Raw genomic sequence first — 20,831 nt, 5'->3', positions numbered from 1 at the left:
GGGGTTTTAACTAGGGTAGGGTATGTAGATACAAATTATACAAAATAAAAAAGTCTTCTCCAATATGCAGGTTTGCAATGAGACTACAGGGTAAGCAATGCATTATTGCATCTATGGAGTGCACGCCACTGTTTAACCCATATCTTATAACTTAAAATGGGAAGACGCCCGATTTAGGTTCTGTCAACAATGTTCCAAACAGAATCGAACAATAACCTTTTAAACATGAAAGTGGAATCGACTTCAAAGCCTACAGTTACTCGTATTTTGATTTTAACACAAAATTACTAAACCGATTTTCATGAAAATGAAATGGGGAATCTTTCAAGCAAAAAAAAAATTATATACACTTCCAATTGAAAACCTCCAATTTTTGAAGTCTGTTAAAAAGTCAATATAATTGATCGTACTTATGTAACAAAAACAACGGACTAGTTTTGTAGGTAAAAAAAGGGACAACCATTGAGGGTAGACCACGCTTCATATAGTAAACATTTTAGTAAGAATTCAAGTGGTCTAAGAGCTTGTATCAGCCTTGTCTTCGTCATTTTATAGAAGCAGAGAGGCTTTTAGCCCATACTCCTATTATAGGTAAGTATGGTAATTGTGGAGTTCAAACTGCAACAAATCCAAGAATCAAGGCTCTTGAGTTTTGAGACTTGACTATACTAGTCTATATTATGACAACCATAGACAATGCCAACATTATCACGGGGGAAGGGGTTTTCAAGGCCCACAAACCCCATCGTATCCGAAAGTTCCTCTAATTGTAATACGAGGTTGGGAGTCTCACAGAAAACGCTTTTAGAGCTGTTCCATCCTCCTATGTTCTAGGGGCTCTACATTGGCAGAGGTTCTGCGCTGCGTTTGCGTGCTGCCCAAACCACCTGATAATGATTGCTGCAAGCCTACAGCTTTTTAATAAACTGAAAAAAGCTGTGGCTTCGGTTAAGTACACAGCGGTCACTGGTCGATATGTTTAAAGGGTAAATTATTCAACTGCGGGTAGCTTATGACGGCCTCCGTGGCGCAGTGGTAAGCGCGGTGGAGTTACAAGGAGGTCCTGGATTCGATCCTCCGGCTGGGTCGATAAAAGTTTTCTTAATTGGTCCAGGTCTAGCTGGTGGGAGGCTTCGACCGTTAGTTACCACCCTACTGGCAAAGACGTGCCGCTAAGCGATTTAGCGTTCCGGTACAATGTTGTGTAAAAACAAAGGGGTGTGGATTTTCATCCTCCTCCTAACAAGTTAGCCCGCGTAAACCTTAGATTGCATTATCATTTGTAAAGAATAAAAAAATGTTAAAAATGTTATGGCAGATTCTGGAGGAGCTTAGTACCGTACTCTATGATCTTGGCAGTTTCTTAGCAGGTGGGCCTTATAGGCAGGTAGGTATATATTAGTGGGGTATAATACTTGTACATATGTTTTCTGTGGTATTAGTAGCTACGAGTAGGTAGAAAGGTGAACTGCTAAGTGCTACATGTGAATACAACTCGGCTGGGCAACGTTTGGGAAACTACATCTTTTCACTTGAACCCCTGTGGTTGAAGACGAGTCTTCGTACAGTGAGTGTCGAGGAGCCGATGGATGCTGGGAATCCAACGTGCTGGAATAGCGTCTCTTCATTGCGAGCCGCTGGATGCAGGCAGATTAAAACAGTGTTTTTTGTCTTAGGACTTTGAGGCCGAGGCCTATCCTATGTTCAACAGTGGACGTCCATCGGCTGATAATGACGAATTGACGACGATGATGATGATTGATGCATTGTTATAGTTCGAGATCCGGCATAAGAAATATATACCCTCATCTGTCATTTAATTGGATTAAGAAATAAATGATGGAAAATATTCAGTGACACTTTGCAAATTGCGACCGGATTATTGTTTTTATGACATTAATTATTTAAATAGTTCCCTCATAGGTTTTTAAAAATAATCTTACCCTAGTTAAAAGAATATACTATACCAATTAAATATAGTTAATTGAAAACACGTCAAATGAAAGCATACATTTAACGCTTAATTCAAATGTATTAAGTTGCCTTCGTTACAGTTCATGGTTTCCTAGATTTTGTATGAAAAATGTGTTTAGCCGCAATTCAACTATAGGCAACCTATTTGCAATGTGTCACTGAATATTATCTATCATTTATTTCTTATCACTAATAAATAACAGATGAGGCTTAGTATGATGACTCCATATAATACAGGGTGATCGGGAGATTTCCCATAACTTCAAGGTGTTGACAAGTCCACATATAGGAGTCGAACTACATAACCATTTTTTTCAACTAAAACAAAACACTTTTTATGATTCCATACAAAGTAATTCGAATATTCAGACTATCCATGTAACACACGCCTTCTATCTATCTATCTTAAATACGTAATCGTAGTGGTCAGACTGTCGATATCGACGAGATATTGCAACTGGCACTCCGCACTTCACTAGTAAGCTACTTCATGACATTTATCAATGAGTAAGTTTGGCTAGGTCACAATATAAGGATGCGATATAAGGGACACTATTCGAGATCTATTTACAAAATAATCATTTTTTACTCCGAAAATATTCATTTTAGAACACGTTTCTTAGACATTTTTAATTAATTTTCCTTAAAGAATATAACCCTAAACTTTTGCGAAACTAGCGGACGCCCGCGACTTCGTCCTTGTGGAATTCAGTTTTTTACAAACCCCGCGGGAACCATGCATTTTTCCGGGATAAAAAGTAGCCTGTGTTAATCCAGAGTAAAATCTATTTCCATTCCAAATTTCAGCCAAATCGCTTCTTCAGTAGCCGCAGCGTAAAAGAGGAACAAACATACTTACACACTTACACACAAACTTTCGCCTTAATAATATTAGTGTGATACTCCCGAGCATCCTGTATATCTATGGATGATTCGAGATGTTTTCGGTGTCAGAGAAGTGTCAGAGAGGTTAACACAATGAAAATAAAACCAAACCAAATTGGAATAATAATATATCACATTCCTTCAACTTACTGTACAACTAAATTAGGCTACAGACAAGCACTTATATATTAAAAAAAAATTACATTAATATGTATAATTAAATAAATTCTTGTTCGCCTCGCACTACGAAGCGGAGTCCCACTCTATGAGGTAGGCTGGGGAGTGTCCCGGCGCGACTCTCCGCGCGAGAACACGGTACGTCTGTCCCGCTCTGAAGTACGACTGCACGCTGGACTTCAACGCTGACAGCTGCCGCGCGTCGACTTCAGTGGCGCCGCTGCTGGCCTTGTGCGGGCTCAACTGCAAACTCTTCACGCTGTTGTTACTATTCGCCGTGTTGTTGGTATTCCTTCGCGCATTCTCGTAGTAATTTTTCTCCGGCCTCTGTCTTAATCTCCTGCCGTGAAATTTTACGTTATTCATGTTGTGCGCGGCGGGAGGAGTCACGTCGCCGTTTTCAGTCGGCGTCTGCGCCGACTTTGCAGCGTCGTCGGGCAGTGGGCAGGATTTGTTCAGCTGGAATAGAATGGATAGTTAATAGATGATAGAATATTCAATGGATAGTTGTTGTTTAGTAACTTGCACAATAACTTGTTTAGAGGACTGATGTACCTTTTTTACTTCATACTACCGTTTTTTGGACAAAATTATCAATTACGTCAATAATGAATAATTTTAATTACCATAAGTGTCATATTGACAAAGCATTGACAATAATGTTTTTTTGTAATGATAAAGTTAAACGTAAAAACGTTTTTATGATGAAGAAAATATATGCATGTGATAACAAAGAGTTTTTGTTTGATGATTTTACATAACTTTTTTTTAGAGTTTAACGAATAATGTGCATTGACCTCTTATAATAAAAGGAAGCACAATCATGTAGAAAAATTTCACTTAAAACTGGCTAATTTTGCGTTGACACTTTCAGAATTATTAGTAAAGAAAATTATACCTAAATACAGTCCAATATTCAATAAAATCCCAAATTCAGAGCAAATTCAACCTTAAGAATTGAGTTTAAGGTTGAATTTGCAAATGCGGCTACTTGAATTGAGTGCCAAGAAGTTGTGTTTGGCACTCATTTGAGTGGGGACGTTTTTTGGTTGCTGATTGTGCATCCACTCTTTAATAGGAGATCGATGATATTGTGGCAGTAATTACTATCTAATAAAGTTGAATTACTGCCACAATATTCATTTACATTAGGTAAATTATCTAAAATACCTGCAACTGTAGGTGTTTCCGCGGCCGTCTATACTTCCGTCTCTTCACTTCGCCATTTGGACCGATCACGATATCTTTTTCGCTCAACTTCCTTTTCAAAGGTCTAATCGTGGGGCCCAAGAGAGGCGGATGGTTGGGCAACGAGAACCGAGAATGGTACTGACTGCGCCCATTCTGTTTATTGTACAGATTCATATTTGACGAAAACGGTGTTTTCGATGGATATGTGTTCATTAAAAACGGGTTGTTTTTCCCTTGGAAATCTTTAAGCGGCGGTATTATAGCATCTAAAGTGCCTCTACTCGAGGTTTCGTCTCCCGACGACTCGAGCTCCGGTGTGAAACTGTACGGTGGTAAACTGTCCATGTGTTGGAGAGACATTATTTTGGAATGTTCTATAATGTTTTTGGTTGATAATTTGGATACTTCGAGATTCATTGTGGCTATCCTCGAGGTGGTGATATTTAGATTACATGTGACGTTGTTGCTCGAGATGTCTTCGGTGTCTTTGGGGATCTTGTCCAGTTTGACCGAACAAGGGAGGAGGGAGGGTATATCCTCGCAGGTGGATTTAGCTTCATTGCATTCGTTTTCATTAACTTCAGTCACTTTCTCTATATCATCTTTGGCATCGGATTTCCTAGCGGTGGAAGTGCAGGTGGGTGAGGGTTGCTCGTCGATTTTGGCCGATTCGTAGGAGCTGGCTGAATCATTTTCGGAGTTGGAGTTGGAGTTCAAGTTCTCGTGGAACCGTTTCCCCATCATCAGATTGAGCCAGTGGCCGTCTACTGGAACTATCATCCTTTGATTATTACTCTTATAGGAACTTTTGTCGTTGTTACTACTCGAAGGTTGTGAACTGAAACAAAATTTGTGAATTTATAAAATTCTAATGTCAGTTGACATATTCCTGAAACGGCTTCACCGATTCTGATGAAGTTTTATATTGTAAACTAAAAAGAAAATAGGTATGATAAATGTTGTCTCTGCATGTGTAAAGTCTGCCAATCCACATTGGGCCAGCTTGCCAAACTATTGGCCTAACCCCTCTCATTCTGAGAGGAGACTCAAGCTCAGCAGTGAGAAAAATAGGGGTTGAAAATAGGCTGTTATCTATTTTTCATACCCCTAAGTGATAAGGATGGTCCAGAATATTTAAGAAGGGAACACTGTCGAGACACCAGTGAATCTGTGCCATATACCACGTGAATTGGGTGGAAATATTCCAAGTTAGGACTGAGTGCTTGTGGCATCGTCGGACGTCCCCTCTAGAAATATATAAGAGTGGAATGCAAATTCGAGCACAGATCCCGTCGCACAGGGAAAAAGTCTGTGTCAAAGATGCAGAATTCTTTAATAATTATTGGAAATAATTTATAAGGTAAAAAAAACAATGTTTTGCTTAGTTCACCAGGTCTGATAGATTTTTGAAAATTCAGTTATTATGGTAAAACAATTTTTATATGAGCCGTGATAGCCCAATGGATATGACCTCTGCCTCCGATTCTGGAGGGCGTAGGTTCGAATCCGGTCCGGGGCATGCACCTCCAACTCTCAGTTATGTGCATTTTAAGAAATTAAATATCACGTGTCTCAAACGGTGAAGGAAAACAGTGAGGAAACCTGCATACCAGAGAATTTTCTTAATGCTATGCGTGGTGGACAACTGGCCTAACCCCTCTCATCCTGAGAGTAGACTCGAGCTCAGCAGTGAGCCGAATATGGGTTGATAATGATGATGATGATTTTTTATAAAACTTAAAAAAAAATTACCTATCGTCAGGTGAAACGTCAACGTGTGGTGAAGGCGCTCTGGACAGAAAGCGCAGCCGCGGCGCGTACTCTCTCACCAGCTTGTCAGTCAGGGGCTCTCCTTCTTTTAGCTGTAAACAAACTACACTAAACAACTTTGTTACTTAATTGATTACTTCATTTCATTAAGTAAACGGTAATTAACGTAATTATAGCTGCAACATGTTTTAGATTAAACTTTATAATATTTCTCCTAAATAATTAGAATGATTAAAGTAATCAAATCAAACATTATCACTACTACTTTACAATTTATATCAACTCTTTAAATTTCTAAAGCTAGTTTACGTATACATTACGTTTATGTTTATTTTTTTTAATGTAGGTAAAAGATCACTTGTTTTGGAATGTCTGTCTATTCGCGAAATGAGCAATTGGTTTAATGGGTGAATAAATTTTATTTAATAAAGATACTAAAATGTTTTATGCAAATGAATAGGTTAACATTATGCCCTTACAAAAAAAAAAACTATGTTTGGCTAGGTCTAAGAGAAGAGGTTTTCCAGGTTCGTGACTCGTGCTCAGTAGTGAGCCGAATATAATGATTGGTGCTAAGTACCTGCTCGAGGGCGGACAGCTGCAGCGGCGGGGGCGGAGGCCTGCGCAGCCGCAGCCCCCAGATGGTGGCGCGCTTCTTCATCTCGCGGCCGCACTTGAAGCGCTTCCGCGACGACGTCAGCGCCGTGAGGATCTTCTCGCGACGCTCGTTCACGGGCGTCCGCCACATCTGAGTACACCGACAGTTTCAACATACCACATAAAATATATAAATATATATAAGGACTTGTACCCACTGAACATACCACATGGGCCTACAAGGACTTGTACCAAAGGCCGTAAAATAAATTTAAAAAAAAAGAAAAAAAAAGAAACATACCCCACCACCAGATGGACTGGTGACACCAACACATCTCGAGACGAAAGCATCACTGAGACCAGTGGCGTGCACTTCATACATGCATTAAAGTACTGCTAACCCTAAGAGTTGTCTTCTTAATGCTGCAGTTAGATTAATTTTCTTACTAGTGAATACCCTGATCGTCAACCTTATAATTATACGCTACGGTCTCAGACCAATTATTGTATAGGACCTGCCTTACTAGACGTTACTTTTCTGTCAAAGTATATGATCAACGATCTAATGCGATAATAAAAACTACCCATACAGAATCGATGTTTTATAGTTGTAATCGTGTCGGTGGGTTAATAGCTCCGTAAAAATACCTTTTTGTGTAGTTGAATGGTATAAAAAACGGTCAACAACTTCTAGTTTACTATCACACTAATATTATAAAGGCGAAAGTTTGTGTGTAAGTGAGAAAGTGTGTAAGTGTGTAAGTATGTTTGTTCCTCTTTTACGCTGCGGCTACTGAAGCGATTGGCTGAAATTTGGAATGGAAATAGATTTTACTCTGGATTAACACATAGGCTACTTTTCATCCCGGAAAAATCCATAGTTCCCGCGGGATTTGTGAAAAACTGAATTCCACGCGGACGAAGCCGCGGGCGTGCGTTAGTAAGATATAATACCTAATCTAAGCTCGTTTACCTCACCAAATGACAAACAATTTTGTTCGTGATTTTGGGTGCAATACTAGTCCTTACGGTAGTAGTCTGAGGTCACGTACCTTCTCGGGGTGCTGCAGCGCGTGCCAGTTGTCCATGATGTAGGGCATGATGACGGTGTCGAAGTCGAAGTAGTTGGGTGCGTTGTACGCCGTGAGGTTGAACAGCGCCAGGTGCGATACTAGTCCTTATGTAACTAGTCTGGGGTCACGCACCTTCTCGGGGAGCTGCAGCGCGTGCCAGTTGTCCATGATGTAGGGCATGATGACGGTGTCGAAGTCGAAGTAGTTGGGTGCGTTGTACGCCGTGAGGTTGAACAGCGCCAGGTGCGATACTAGTCCTTATGTAACTAGTCTGGGGTCACGCACCTTCTCGGGGAGCTGCAGCGCGTGCCAGTTGTCCATGATGTAGGGCATGATGACGGTGTCGAAGTCGAAGTAGTTGGGTGCGTTGTACGCCGTGAGGTTGAACAGCGCCAGGTGCGATACTAGTCCTTATGTAACTAGTCTGAGGTCACGCACCTTCTCGGGGAGCTGCAGCGCGTGCCAGTTGTCCATGATGTAGGGCATGATGACGGTGTCGAAGTCGAAGTAGTTGGGTGCGTTGTACGCCGTGAGGTTGAACAGCGCCAGGTGCGATACTAGTCCTTATGTAACTAGTCTGAGGTCACGCACCTTCTCGGGGAGCTGCAGCGCGTGCCAGTTGTCCATGATGTAGGGCATGATGACGGTGTCGAAGTCGAAGTAGTTGGGTGCGTTGTACGCCGTGAGGTTGAACAGCGCCAGGTGCGCCAGCTCCAGCCAGCACAGCTCCAGCCGGCGCAGGTACTCCACGCCGCCGTTGCAGTTGGCGCACGCGAATATATACAACCTGCAACCACAGATTAAACAATAATAGGCAGATAGAGTGCATGAGCGAAGTGCCGATGGGCGTTGGGGTCCCAAGGTGTTGGAATGGCGACCCCGTACTACAAAGCGCGGTGTTGGTCGACTCTCCACCAGGAAGCCTGATGAACCCAAGCGAGTTGCAGGGATTTGATGGTTGCAGGCGGCTTAGTGTGTTGTTTGTCGTGATGTTTGGAAGTACCTACAAAAGGTCTATGTCCTGCAGGGGACGTCCATCGGCTGATATGATGATGATGATGATGGTGATGATGATGGTGATGATGATGATGATGATGATGATGATGATGATGATGATGATGATGATGACGATGATGATGATGATGATGGTGATGATCAGTAATTTTGATCAGTAATTTTCAATGTTATTCAAGAAAAATGGCGTTTTGGGTTTTTAAATATTTTAAAAACTGTTCACAAAAACTAAAGAAATGAGACGGAGTACTTTTTTATTAGTAATTATTGATTATTATATTAATTTATGTAATTCTTATTAGTGTTAAATATAAAATACAAATTATGAAAAAAGTTTGTATATGCGGATGTCAAGGAGACGCTTGACGTTTTTGTTTTTGACGTGACAACGTCTTATAATTCGATGGAGCCGGCTGCTCGAAAAAATATGACGTCATGCGTCGCTCCATAAATAAACTCTACTGTATTATTTATTAAATAAGATAAGGTAAGTGACTCAAAAATAATATATCTGTGTAGTATATTCTTATCGGCAGTAACTAAAAATTGGATGGTCATCATTGTCATGTAGAAGCTGGTCTTCTAAAAGCTGTATAATAAATTATAACTTACTTATCCCCTGCGTAGAGTGGATACTGCAAACTCGACACGCATCTTTGGTGAAACCAGCGGGAGCATCGACAGCATAGTAACATCTGAAATAATTATATTTGCTTAGTATTATAGTTTTCGGCCTCCGTGGCGCAGTGGTATGCGCGGTGGACTTACAAGACGGAGGTCCTGGGTTCGATCCCCGGCTGGGCAGATTGAGATTTTCTTAATTTGTTAGTTCGAGCCATCCACATCTCTTGTTGTGTAATTCTTTATGGGTTACTTGGGATAGGCGGGGAGAGTGGCTTGAGTGGAAAAGGGGAGTGTTTGTTAACAGTCAAAGTCAATCAATCCTTTAACCCTACAAACAACGTTTACAAGTGCATAATTCCACTCAAGGTCATTCTCAGCCATTCTAGGGTCTTATTTTGGTTACAGTTTGATTTGTTAATTAAGTTGTCCTGACAAATATTGTGAATCATAAACTTTGTTTGACACTGGTTTTCTTGTTTTTGTAATCCACTTCTGAGTCTGCTAAAAATATCCACTCAACATACTATAACATAACATGAATTAATGCGTCAAGAACAGAAACCCAAAAAAAAATTTTTTTTTTTATATCAAAACTCTCTTTTATCCTTATACTCTAAAGACAAGCATCAAAATATTGCAAGCTTTTTGTTGACCTGTTTTTTTTGTAGTTTTGTTTATTTAAAAAAAAAAAGAATATTTGCCATATCTTTTTTTTAATATGACCAATATTCACATTCCCCTCCAACTAGTCAGGAAAGACTACTAGGAGTGGGTACAACAATAGACTAACAGGGCGGGAATCGATCCACCACCCCTCCGTGATGAATTCAAAGCAGGCCTCACAAATAAAAAGGGCCTCATACCTCTTGCCCGGCCTAGTAATTGTTTTTTTTTTTAAAACAGAATATTTGCCATATTATTTTAAATATGGCCTCCAACAACTCAGGAAAGACAGTTTAAGGAGTGGGTACGACAATAGAATACAACGGAGTGAGGATCGAATCACCACCCTTCGATGATGAGTCCAATCGCTCTTACCGTTGAGCTATTGAGGCTATGACTCGAATCTCTAAGGGTGTTACTGTTTACGAGTACATACTTGTGCTAGCCAATCACTCTTCTCGCCACAGTAGCAGTGCGCCTCGTGGTCCTTGCCAGCCTCTGATGCGGTAGACGACGTCGTGGAAGCAGTCTGAAATTATTAACATAACTGTTTCATTGAACATTGATAGCCTAGTTGATATGACCTCTGCCTTTCATTCTGAGGATATAGGTTCGAATCCGGTCCGGGGTATGCACCTCCAACTTTTCAGTTATGTGCATTTTAAGGAATTAAATTAAATATCACGTGTCTCAAGTGAAAGAAAACCTGATACCCGACCATAGCTGAGAATTTTCTTAATTCTCTACAAGTGATGAGATAACGACCATAACGTTTCCCAAGCAACACAAGCATAAGCTACACAGCGTCTTCGTCGGCGAAGATGAGGTCCCAGATAATTGACGTCACCCAGACGTGGGTTTTTTAACTCACAATCTTAGGGTCGCCCGGAGTTTGAGTTGAATCAGTAGAGATATCTCCTCAAACTCCTCAGAAACAGCTCCAAACAAAAAATAATCATCAAAATCGGAGCTGCTTCTGAAGACCTCCACAATATGCTTGTTTTATGTATTCATTTACTCCACTATTATACTGTCAGGCCAAAACATCCTTCCAGAACATCACTCTAAGCCGAGGTCCGAGACTAAGAGGAGACACTCTTGAGAGAGTTGTTTCCACCATGCGATGCTTTTGTGCTTGCCCAAAACCCCCGGTGACTTCGCTAAAGTCCCATTAATGAGCCTATGCCACTTACGCAATCAGAAAAAAATACACCAGCTTATTCCCCAAACTAAAGTGTGTGTATAGCGTGTTTTACTTTAAAAAAATAAACTCACGTCACACGGCGCCGTGAGTTCTTGCTGCTGCCGCCTCTGCTGGCCGCCCTTGAACCGGAACAGGTCCGTCCGCTTCAGTGCGCGGTTCTCGGCCGCAGCCACGCGGTACCGCTGGTCCACGCATCGCTTGCAGTGCCACGACGCTCCTGCGAGATACAACATAATAGAAAGGGAGCCCGGGATCCTAAATTTGAAGTTACTACAGCGTCATTAGAATCGATTAGATTTGGTAGTTTACATGATAGAAAGAATAAATGGTTATATACTTTTTTCGCTTTCAGCGGTGGGAATAAAAACTACAGACTTAAAAGACAATTTTTATTACTTAAGAGACTATTTCATTTAAAATAAGTAAAAATTTACCAGCAATAGTGGCTTGATAACAGAAATATAAAGGTTATTTTGTAACTTTGGAACCCTCCCATTCCCTTACTTTACGCTCAAATCATCAGATTTTCGAAATGGGCACCTTTTAGCTATCAACTCACCTTATCTTAATCTGATGTGCTAGTTGCCCTAAATCGCACCCACCAATATTATAGCCCAATACAGCTATCACCCAGGACAGACAACCAGTGGTTGAGGCTTGCATTTACACCCTGATCCCAACGACGATTGTAGCTCTAGACGCCCGAAAAAATCCTTTAAGATTTCAATGACAACCTGACAACATGCCAACTGACAACGCTTCTCAGTTAACATTTTTTCTAACAGATTTGGGCTAAATCCACGGTCACAGAGGCTTCAAGACTGATACACTCATCCCAGAACATCTTTCCTGAACGGCCTATCATCCAAGGTACCAGTCTCAAAACAGATGCCCTTAGAGTCGTTCCACCCATCTCTTCTGCTTCTACGCTCGCCCAAAACTTTCGGTGACGCAGTTGAGGTCCCATTAAGAACCCTAGTTTTTTTTTTATTGAGATGTCTGTCTGTCTGTCCTGGTTTTTTAAAATTCGAAGGGTAAGTGTTTTCCACGAACGAGCATTACTATAAATATAAAGGAACTAGCTGACTCCCGCTACTTCGTCCGCGCGGAACTTGATGAAAACTTTCAACTATCTACCATACATACCCCTTCAATATTTTAAATTTTTTGTTATAATCTCGTTACCAAGGGATATATGGATTAATTTTTAGATACATAAATGTGTTTAAGTCATTTGATCGGATTATGGACCAGAGACTGATCTCCGATAGACCAAGAAACAAGAGAGAAAAAAAAAAAAAGATGTGTACGTCTCGTACCCTCACACCAATTATTGTATAGGACCTGCCGCGCTAGACGTTACTTTTTGTCTAAGTATATGATCAACGATCTAATGCGATTATAAAAACTGTCTCTATAGAATCGATGTTAAATACATGTAATCGTGTTCGTCGGTTAAAGAGCTTCGTAAAAATACCTTTTTGTGTAATTGACTTGTGTAAAACAAGTCAATTACACAAAAAGGTATATAAACGGGCAAAAATTTCTAGTTTAGTATAAGACATATACAAAATCCAAGCTCGTTTTCCTCAGAAAATGACAGACAATTGTGTTCGTGACTATGAGTGCGATACAGGTCCTTTTATAATTGGTCTGAGCTCGTACCCGTGATCCAGGCGTCGACGGGCGGCGTGTGGCACTTGGCGTGGTAGCCGCGGCCGCACATGTCGCAGGCCACGATGGCGTTGGCGGCGGGCCCGGCGGCCGGCCCCTCGCGCCGCTTGCACACCACGCACATGATGCGCCCGTCGTCGGGCGGCGGCGCGCTGAGCAGCTTGAGCGTCGCCACCGCCGCCCACGCGTGCGTGCCGTCGCCGAACTTGACCAGGCAGCGCGCCTCGCCCGCGCCCACCTCGCACGAGTCGTTGTCATTGCTGGTGCTCAGCTCTACTATAGTCCCTGCAGAGCGTGCCTGCGTTAGTGTGCTGCTACTGCTACTACTCTCATTCATCGTCATCATCATTATCAACCGACGGACATACACTGCTGGACATAGGCCTCTTGCATGGACCTCCAAGCACAATGGTTTCGAGCCGCCAGCATCCAGCAGCTCCCTGCAACCCACTTGATGACTTTGGTCCACCTATTGGGGGGTTGACCAATACTGTGCTTTCTAGTATAGGGATGCCATTCCAGCACTTGCTTGGAAGTCACAGCCTTGGGACTTTAATATCAGGTACTACTCTCATCATACTACACATTAATACTAAGTGTGAGATATCATCAAAGGAGGATTTGTAGTCGTAGCCACCCCTATCTCCTAACTGCAAAAATTATAATATGATGCATTTGCATTGAGTGCAATGACTATTTTATATTATTTATTTTATCAAAATCATAATATATTAAAATATTTTCTAATATTTTCCAAGGTTTTCAGGATTTAAATAAAACATACAAAACAGTTTTAGGTTACAAGAAAAAAGAAAGTATCTGATAAAATTCAAAATTATTATAATTAGTCATAGTATATATTATAATTAATCATAGTGGAAATTCTTTTTCACTACTCATTCCCACATTTTTTAACACAAATGGCCACGCCTTACACCTGACCACTTTAGACCCGGGCCTACTGTGCCTAATGGTAAATCTGCCATTGGATATGATAGTTAAAACACTTGAGTTCCTGAATGGAATAGACCTATATTTATCAGCCTACCCTCAATTACTTTACTTTATTTTATACAAAGTGAAAAGGTCTCTTATATGTACTGTATGGTACATACATAACAATTATTGTCATTTTCAGCTGTAAAAGGGACAGATAATAGAAGAATGCATGCAAACGAAATGCACATGTTGAGATGTGTAGTGTGACAGAAATGGACAAAATAAGGAATCCTCCTCTTATAATATACTCATAGTATATATAACACCTCCGAAAATGGCGCCAGTGACAGAAAAGTTGAGGAGTAAAGGTTAGCTTGGACAAGGACATGTAATGCTGTAAAAGTCATGTTACCAGAGCAAAACCAAAAATATATGGTTGGAGAGTATGAAAGAGGTTGTGTAAAAGGTGTGAGACAATTATCTTAGCCAATGCATGGATTCACCATGCGGGTGCTGTGGCCATCGCGTGGCAGAGAGAAAATCTTTGCCTAAAGCATATAATAAGTTAAAAGTTGATGAATAATAGATAGAAACAAATGGAAGACATAAATGTAGGTCCTAGGTCCCACTCCAAGTTTGGGTCAATTTAGGATTTTATATATTCACAACTGGTTCAGTACTCATTTGGAGGCTTTGCCTAGTTGTACTAGTACCAGCAAGCAATTTAGCATTTCCAAAGATCCCAGTCATATTAAATTAAAGAAATATAAGGTTTTCATGTCCAGTGAGCCTACAATGCTCACCTCTCTTCCATCCCACTACGACTACTGCGAGAGCTATGTTTACGAAAATATCGGAATTTCGATTAATTTAAATATGCACTATACTATGGATTTACAATTCTCTCACTCATGAGGAATCTAGTCCAGCAGAAGAAGCATTAAAAATGGGACAATGATGATATATAATATGTCGAAATAACAAACCTAAGTAGTATTTTCCATCCTTGTTGGGCACCAGTACATCATCACCACAGTGGAAAGGGTTTCCGTTATTCTTTTCCGTGTTGGTTGTAGAGTCTGGCATGGCATCCTGTGTTTCTTCCTCTTTTTTCTCATTCTTTTTGTTAGCGCATGGTGTAATTGTTTTGTCAAAATCGCTCAGGAGGGCATCGATCAGAGACAACTGCCTTGAGACCTCTATGAAAGAATAATTTATTATATTACAAAGATTATACACAGTTTGTTAGTTCATCCTATAATCATTTAGTAGGTAATTCAATCATTTCATGAGTTCATACAATGTAAAACTTTCACTATTTGTCTATTAAACCATTCAACTATTTATTTACATTTCTAAAGAAACAATTGGAAATGTAAATAAATAGTTGAATTATTAGTCAAATGGACAGTTGGTTCACTCAAGTTTTATAACAATTTGATGAATGGTGTTGTTTCTGCACCTTTACATCAACTTTATTTATTTTAAGTAGTTTTGGTTTACAAGTACTTTTGAAATATGAAGTTTGTATGTCTGTTTTGAGTTGTGACTCTATAACTGGTTTGAAAGACAGATTCTATTGATAAAATACGACAAAACATCATTTCTATAGATTTATGATATAGTAGATTTAGGTTAGTGTAGTTTTGAAAATATACTCACTTGAAATATCATATTTCCAAAAAGACAGCAACAGAAAAACAGTTTATTAAATATGAGAACAAATGTACATACTAAACAGTTATGAAATTTTTAAAACATATAATAGTGATACTAAAATATAGGTATACCTAGAATGGTATACCTATATTTTAGTATAATATAGTTTAACTTTAAAAAGGGAGTCTTTTGGATTTTTCAATAAAATAAAGCAAAATATGGATACATAATTTGTAAACATTGCATAAAAACAACTTGTTATGCTAGTTAATCTTAAGAAATAGTTAAAAGTAATAAAAATTGTGATATAGCTTTACTACTAATACAACAACAAATTACTTTTATGTTATTTTTGCATTAGTCTTGTCAATGTAAATATGTAAATAAAGCCCTATTAGTTTCAACAAAACAGGTACTATGAGTTGTTTAAATTTTTGATATTACACAGTTTATTACACCATAATATCTCAAAACCTCATTAGATTTGACTCTCTATAAGTTAATAATTTTAAAGTTATTTTATGGTTGTTCTTCAACATAATTATATATTTTAATGAGTTTGTGCTACTCACTAAACATTTGAATCCAAATACTGACAATCTTGTTGCATTGGATTGCATTATGTATGCTTCAAATATGTTATAGGTATTCACACTACTTTGTCAAATTAAATTGAACTGTGTGATGTGCTTTGTCTCAATAATACAATGTCTTCATTGTGGCTAATGTTTTTAATATTCAAATAGTTGAATACATACATTCTTGTTCCATAATACTTTATTGATCTAAATATCTGGTTGAGAAGGTAGTATTTAAATAATTATTATCAAGAATCTTGATGAATGATGGACAGGCAAATCAGGAATCTATGTTACCTTGACCAAGATGTCTCATAATCAAAGACATTTGAGAACCGTTTTAGTCCACTATTGAATTAAACTTATAAACAAACCTATTTTATTTTTAGTTTACAAGCATGAATTGTTTCCAATACCATACTATCATTGAGTACATTTGTATTCAAGTTTATTTGAGTATAGAATGTATTGAATACTCGGCGTTGTATTTAGGCGACGAGAACTCTAAAATATGAAGTGTTTTGTGAAAAGGTACACTGAAGCTATCTTTTGGTTACATGTAACACGGTCGACGTGTTAACGAGGTAAAAGTCTGAATTTGTTACCATGCAACTGTAATAAAACTAAAATGACAATAAATGCTAGATCGACTTCAATTTTAGCGTTTTTACGTATATTTTCTGATACATTTACAACGAACATCACGGTAAAATGTGTACGAACTGTTGAAATTAATTTATCATGAACCTACTTGTTAAATAACAGTTTAATTATAAACTCGAAACTTACCAGCGTTAATATCCATTTTAAACCTGCGTTTTAATATAGGAGGCAGGATGTAACCACCTTATTTTGATATCAGAATTCATATTTTACGAACAAACACCAAAAGCATTGGCGCTATTGCGGCCATTATAGTAGTCAAACCTATCGCCGTTTTCCCGCGGTAACAAAATTGAAACAATTAAATATTATTTGAACGTAAACGTTCATTAAATTTTATGGTTTTCAAATTTCATTTTATTAAAAATATAATATTATACTTCCATAAAAACTAGCATTTTATGTAAAAAATTATGTAAAATTTCGCCTATTTCTCAAGTCGAATACGAAAAAAAGTCTGTGACCACAGAGAAGAGAAATGAACTTGACATAAACAGATAAAAATTAAAAAATAGTAACTAAAATCATAGACTATAAATAATATTTCAGACCTTTCTCAGACTAATCAGCCTAAGGATCTGCCTCGCTAGAGTTTACCTCTCTGTCAAAACTTTAAGATAGCGTGTTCATACAAACTGCGCAGTGGCGGAGTAAGCCCTTCGAGGGCCTAGGGTGGTACAGCTAAATGGGCCCCCGTTAAGACTTTTTTTGTTCTTTTTGTCAGAATTATAAACTTGTAAACATCTTTTAATAAAAATTTTCAAAATAAAATATAGCTTAAAATACTTCCATAATTTCAGTTTAAACATTGTTTACAAAAGAGGCAAGTAGCCTATTCCTTCATCCTGAGTATGTCATGTTCCTTGCTTAGAACCCACAGCCGTATTTTAAAAACAAAAAGTCAATTCAAATTCAATTCTTCTATAAGGCAATAAAAATTCAATTGTCATCAATGTCAGATCAAAGATTACAGTGTATTATTGGAAATAGATAGGCTACTCTAACTTTTTTCGGAACGCCTGTGATAGCGCCATCTAGTAACTAGCTACGGTAATTTTAGTATAGTATCCATTATTTTATAAAAATAATAATGCATATTTTTTGTAAAGGAGATATATTTTTGATTTTGTAATAGTTGAAGAAACAAATGGGAAAAACAAAAAAAAAGACAAAAAGTTTTCCATTGATACCCCGGGCTCGAACTCAGGATTATTAGATCGTACCCTTGTTATGCACTACAAGGCCAAATGACTATGTGGAACATCGTTGAAATTAATGTACACTTACTGTCTTTCTGTAATAATCCCTTTGCTTTAGAAATACAAACACATTCTTCCTATTACGCGTCAAAATTAAAAGGATAAATAATTCTTTTTTTCAGTTTTTTTCCGTACTTACAAGGTTTAAATCTCTAAAAAGCCTTATATTACATACACACATTGAATTTACTGTCCTGGAATCTTAAATCTAGGATGTAGATGGCGCTGCTTCATAAAGATTTCACGTTCTTCTAAGTAATTCCCATGGCATGTGTCAGATGTCAAAAGTGAATTGTGAAATGTGAAATGTCATAGTGTTTAATTTGTCAATGTTTATTGGTATATAATAGAAAAAAAGAAAAAGAGCTATTAGAAAAGAATAATTGGTGAAAAAAACCTTTGAATTTCATAATTTGGTTTTTAAACTTGTGATTTTGTTTTTACACGAGAGTAAGGAAATAAATGGGCAATTCCGGTCTAAAACAACATTATGAAACCGCGTCGAAAACGGGCGTTCTACAAATATCTGATCATAGATTGAAGGAAATTCCACAGGATGTTTTTAGTTTATCGGAACATTTGAGAAATTTGGACATATCCAAGAACAAAATTGTAAATTTAGACGATATAAGCAGGTTAAAAATTTTAAAGCAATTAAACGTAAGCACAAATGCTATCCAAGAATTGCCATCTTCAATAGGTAACTTGAGAAAGTTGGAAATGCTCAACGTATCATTTAACTCGATTCATTGTTTGCCAGATTCCTTTTCGAATTTAAGTAATTTGAAGCAAATTTATTTAAACAATAACAAGTTTAAACAATTTCCCAAACAACTTCTTGGACTCACCAACGTTGAAGTGATTGATCTTTCGAATAATAAGTTGACAATGTTACCAAGCGGAATGGCAAATATGTTTGCTGCAGAATTAAATTTGAGTCAAAATGAGATATCTTCATTAGGTGAGGATTTACATAAAGCACCCCGACTGAAGATATTGAGGTTAGATGAGAATTGTTTGGGCCTCGACTCAATTACGCCGAGCTTACTGAGAGATTCAAAAATTCATACTATCACCATTGATGGCAATCTATTTGAGCCAAAGCAATTAACATCACTCGAAGGGTACAATGAATATTCTGAGAGATACACAACAATTAAAAAGAAAATGTTTTGATTAAATAATATGATGTTAATTTTTTCAAGTAATTTAAGAATTTTTGTATATATCGAAATTATACCAATAATAATCATTGTGCTATGTAAATGCTAGAATGTTGCACAACTACTAATATAGGTAAAACAAATTCTGTTAAAAATAAGTAGTCACTAATTGTATTACTGTAATTATTAAGCAATAATAATAATAATATACCTGAATTGTGGTGCACTTCAAATTAAATAATATTTTTATTGCATAGCTTAGTCATTTGTTCCTTCACCTTATAAATTAAATTATTTCAAATAATATTTTATAATTAAATGGAGCTATAGCTATATAATTGAATAAAGTTTATACACAAATTAAAAAAGCACTTTTTATTTAGAAAATATCATTATTATCAACTGACTTTAATGACCAACTAAAGGGCCCCAGACCTCCCATAGTATGATAGGGAATGTGGAGCTTGGATTCACCACATTGCTCCAATGTGGGTTGGTGGGCTAACAGTGATAATTTTAAATTATTTAACAACCACTACCATATATTAATGTTAAACAACTGGGACTGACAGCTTAACATGCTCTTTGAGGTACAGCAGTGTAGTTATTTATAAAATGCTTCATTACTTTCATTTGATATAAGTCCAAAGGAAAAAATTACGTACTTAACTACATCATACGTAAAACTCCAAAGTACATTACATAAAGTTTTATAAAAATATAAACAGAAAATGTTGGACTGTTATCTTCAGTTGACTATAGAAAGAGACCTTGACCTGATAAAGCAGCTTAATAATATTGTTTGCTAAAACTATCAGACTATGTTTATCATTTCTATAGTTTTGTTGATGATTCACACAGAATTCCATTCTGTAAGTAGGTGTTGAACTGATCATTATTAGTACTAATTAGTAGTAAGTAAGCAAACAATAGAGAAACTTTTGTATGGCTGATGTAATAGAAACCAGTATTTTCCAGGAATCCCTTGGTTCCTTTATATTTTGTTTTGTTTTTAAAAACGAACTTCAAATAATACACATACATACCTTAAATAAGCCTTCCCTAATAAATATCGAAAGTCTCATCAAAAGCGGATCAGTAGTTTTGAAGACTCGTGAACAAATACACATACCTACAACAAGTACTGAGTAATGTATATACATAGGTACTTACGAACCTATGTAAATAAATAGGACTGCAATCAACATAACCCCCATAATTTTTCGATGTGTATATTGCGATGTGGTAGTTACACATAGGAAAGTTTCACCAAAACTATTACAGGGCTGTTGCTCTCTTAGTAGTTTATCGTAATTTTTTGTTTGTACCCTCAAAAAAAATTCTAAAAAGTTTGATACATTTTTACAATGCAGTTTACGGTGCTCTTTAATCTATTTGGATATCTTCTATAAATTTCTATTTGTCTGAAAAAAAATCGGTAACTTTTTTACCCGAATCGAACCTGTGTCCTCACGGTCCGTATTACTAACTACACGATTAAAAACACCCAAGTATATTATTGAGATTTTCCGTTTCAAATGCCAATGCGTATTTTCCTCCATGGTAGACTTGTGAACCGGTGTCACGACGTCAAACTGCAAACATTATAATATTTTAGCTGTTTCGGCATTGAAACTCCGAAAGTAGCAATGCGCAGAACACGAATGACGAAAGTGGGCCCAAGCCTAACACAAATGCACACTTATCATTTTTGTTATCGAGTC

General features: G+C 37.8%; 2 protein-coding genes across 2 annotated transcripts; one reads left to right on the top strand and one right to left on the bottom strand.

The window, feature by feature from the left end:
- Nucleotides 1–2,974: 2,974 nt before the first annotated feature.
- LOC112046596 (uncharacterized) lies at nt 2,975–17,153 on the bottom strand. The gene is made up of 11 exons (XM_024083288.2): nt 16,812–17,153; nt 14,772–14,984; nt 12,838–13,131; nt 11,244–11,389; nt 10,405–10,497; nt 9,294–9,376; nt 8,259–8,454; nt 6,578–6,745; nt 5,980–6,089; nt 4,207–5,065; nt 2,975–3,495 (listed from the first exon to the last, which is right to left on the bottom strand). The coding sequence occupies exons 1-11, from the start codon at nt 16,825–16,827 to the stop codon at nt 3,103–3,105; spliced, it is 2,571 nt and encodes an 856-aa protein (XP_023939056.1). The 5' UTR covers nt 16,828–17,153; the 3' UTR covers nt 2,975–3,102.
- A 1,082-nt stretch (nt 17,154–18,235) lies between these two features.
- On the top strand, nt 18,236–19,475 carry LOC112046597 (leucine-rich repeat-containing protein 57). Its single transcript, XM_024083290.2, has one exon. It carries the CDS (start codon nt 18,407–18,409, stop codon nt 19,118–19,120), a length of 714 nt encoding a protein of 237 aa, XP_023939058.1. The 5' UTR covers nt 18,236–18,406; the 3' UTR covers nt 19,121–19,475.
- The last annotated feature ends 1,356 nt before the right edge of the window (nt 19,476–20,831 follow it).

The sequence above is a fragment of the Bicyclus anynana genome, chromosome 4, assembly GCF_947172395.1.
Source record: "Bicyclus anynana chromosome 4, ilBicAnyn1.1, whole genome shotgun sequence".
NCBI classification, from domain to species: Eukaryota; Metazoa; Arthropoda; class Insecta; order Lepidoptera; family Nymphalidae; genus Bicyclus; species Bicyclus anynana.
Note: the sequence above shows the minus strand (reverse complement) of the source record. Positions and strands in the feature narration are given on the sequence as shown.

What these genes read in the sequence shown, in the direction of transcription:
- LOC112046596 (XM_024083288.2), bottom strand. An exon ending in GGATGGAAAATACTACTTAG is followed by an intron (nt 13,132 to 14,771) that starts GTTTGTTATTTC and finishes CACGCTCTGCAG; the next exon opens with GGACTATAGTAGAGCTGAGC. An exon ending in AACTCACGGCGCCGTGTGAC is followed by an intron (nt 10,498 to 11,243) that starts GTGAGTTTATTT and finishes TAATAATTTCAG; the next exon opens with ACTGCTTCCACGACGTCGTC.
- LOC112046597 (XM_024083290.2), top strand. Translation starts at nt 18,407, where the DNA reads ATGGGCAATTCCGGTCTAAAACAACATTATGAAACCGCGTCGAAAACG.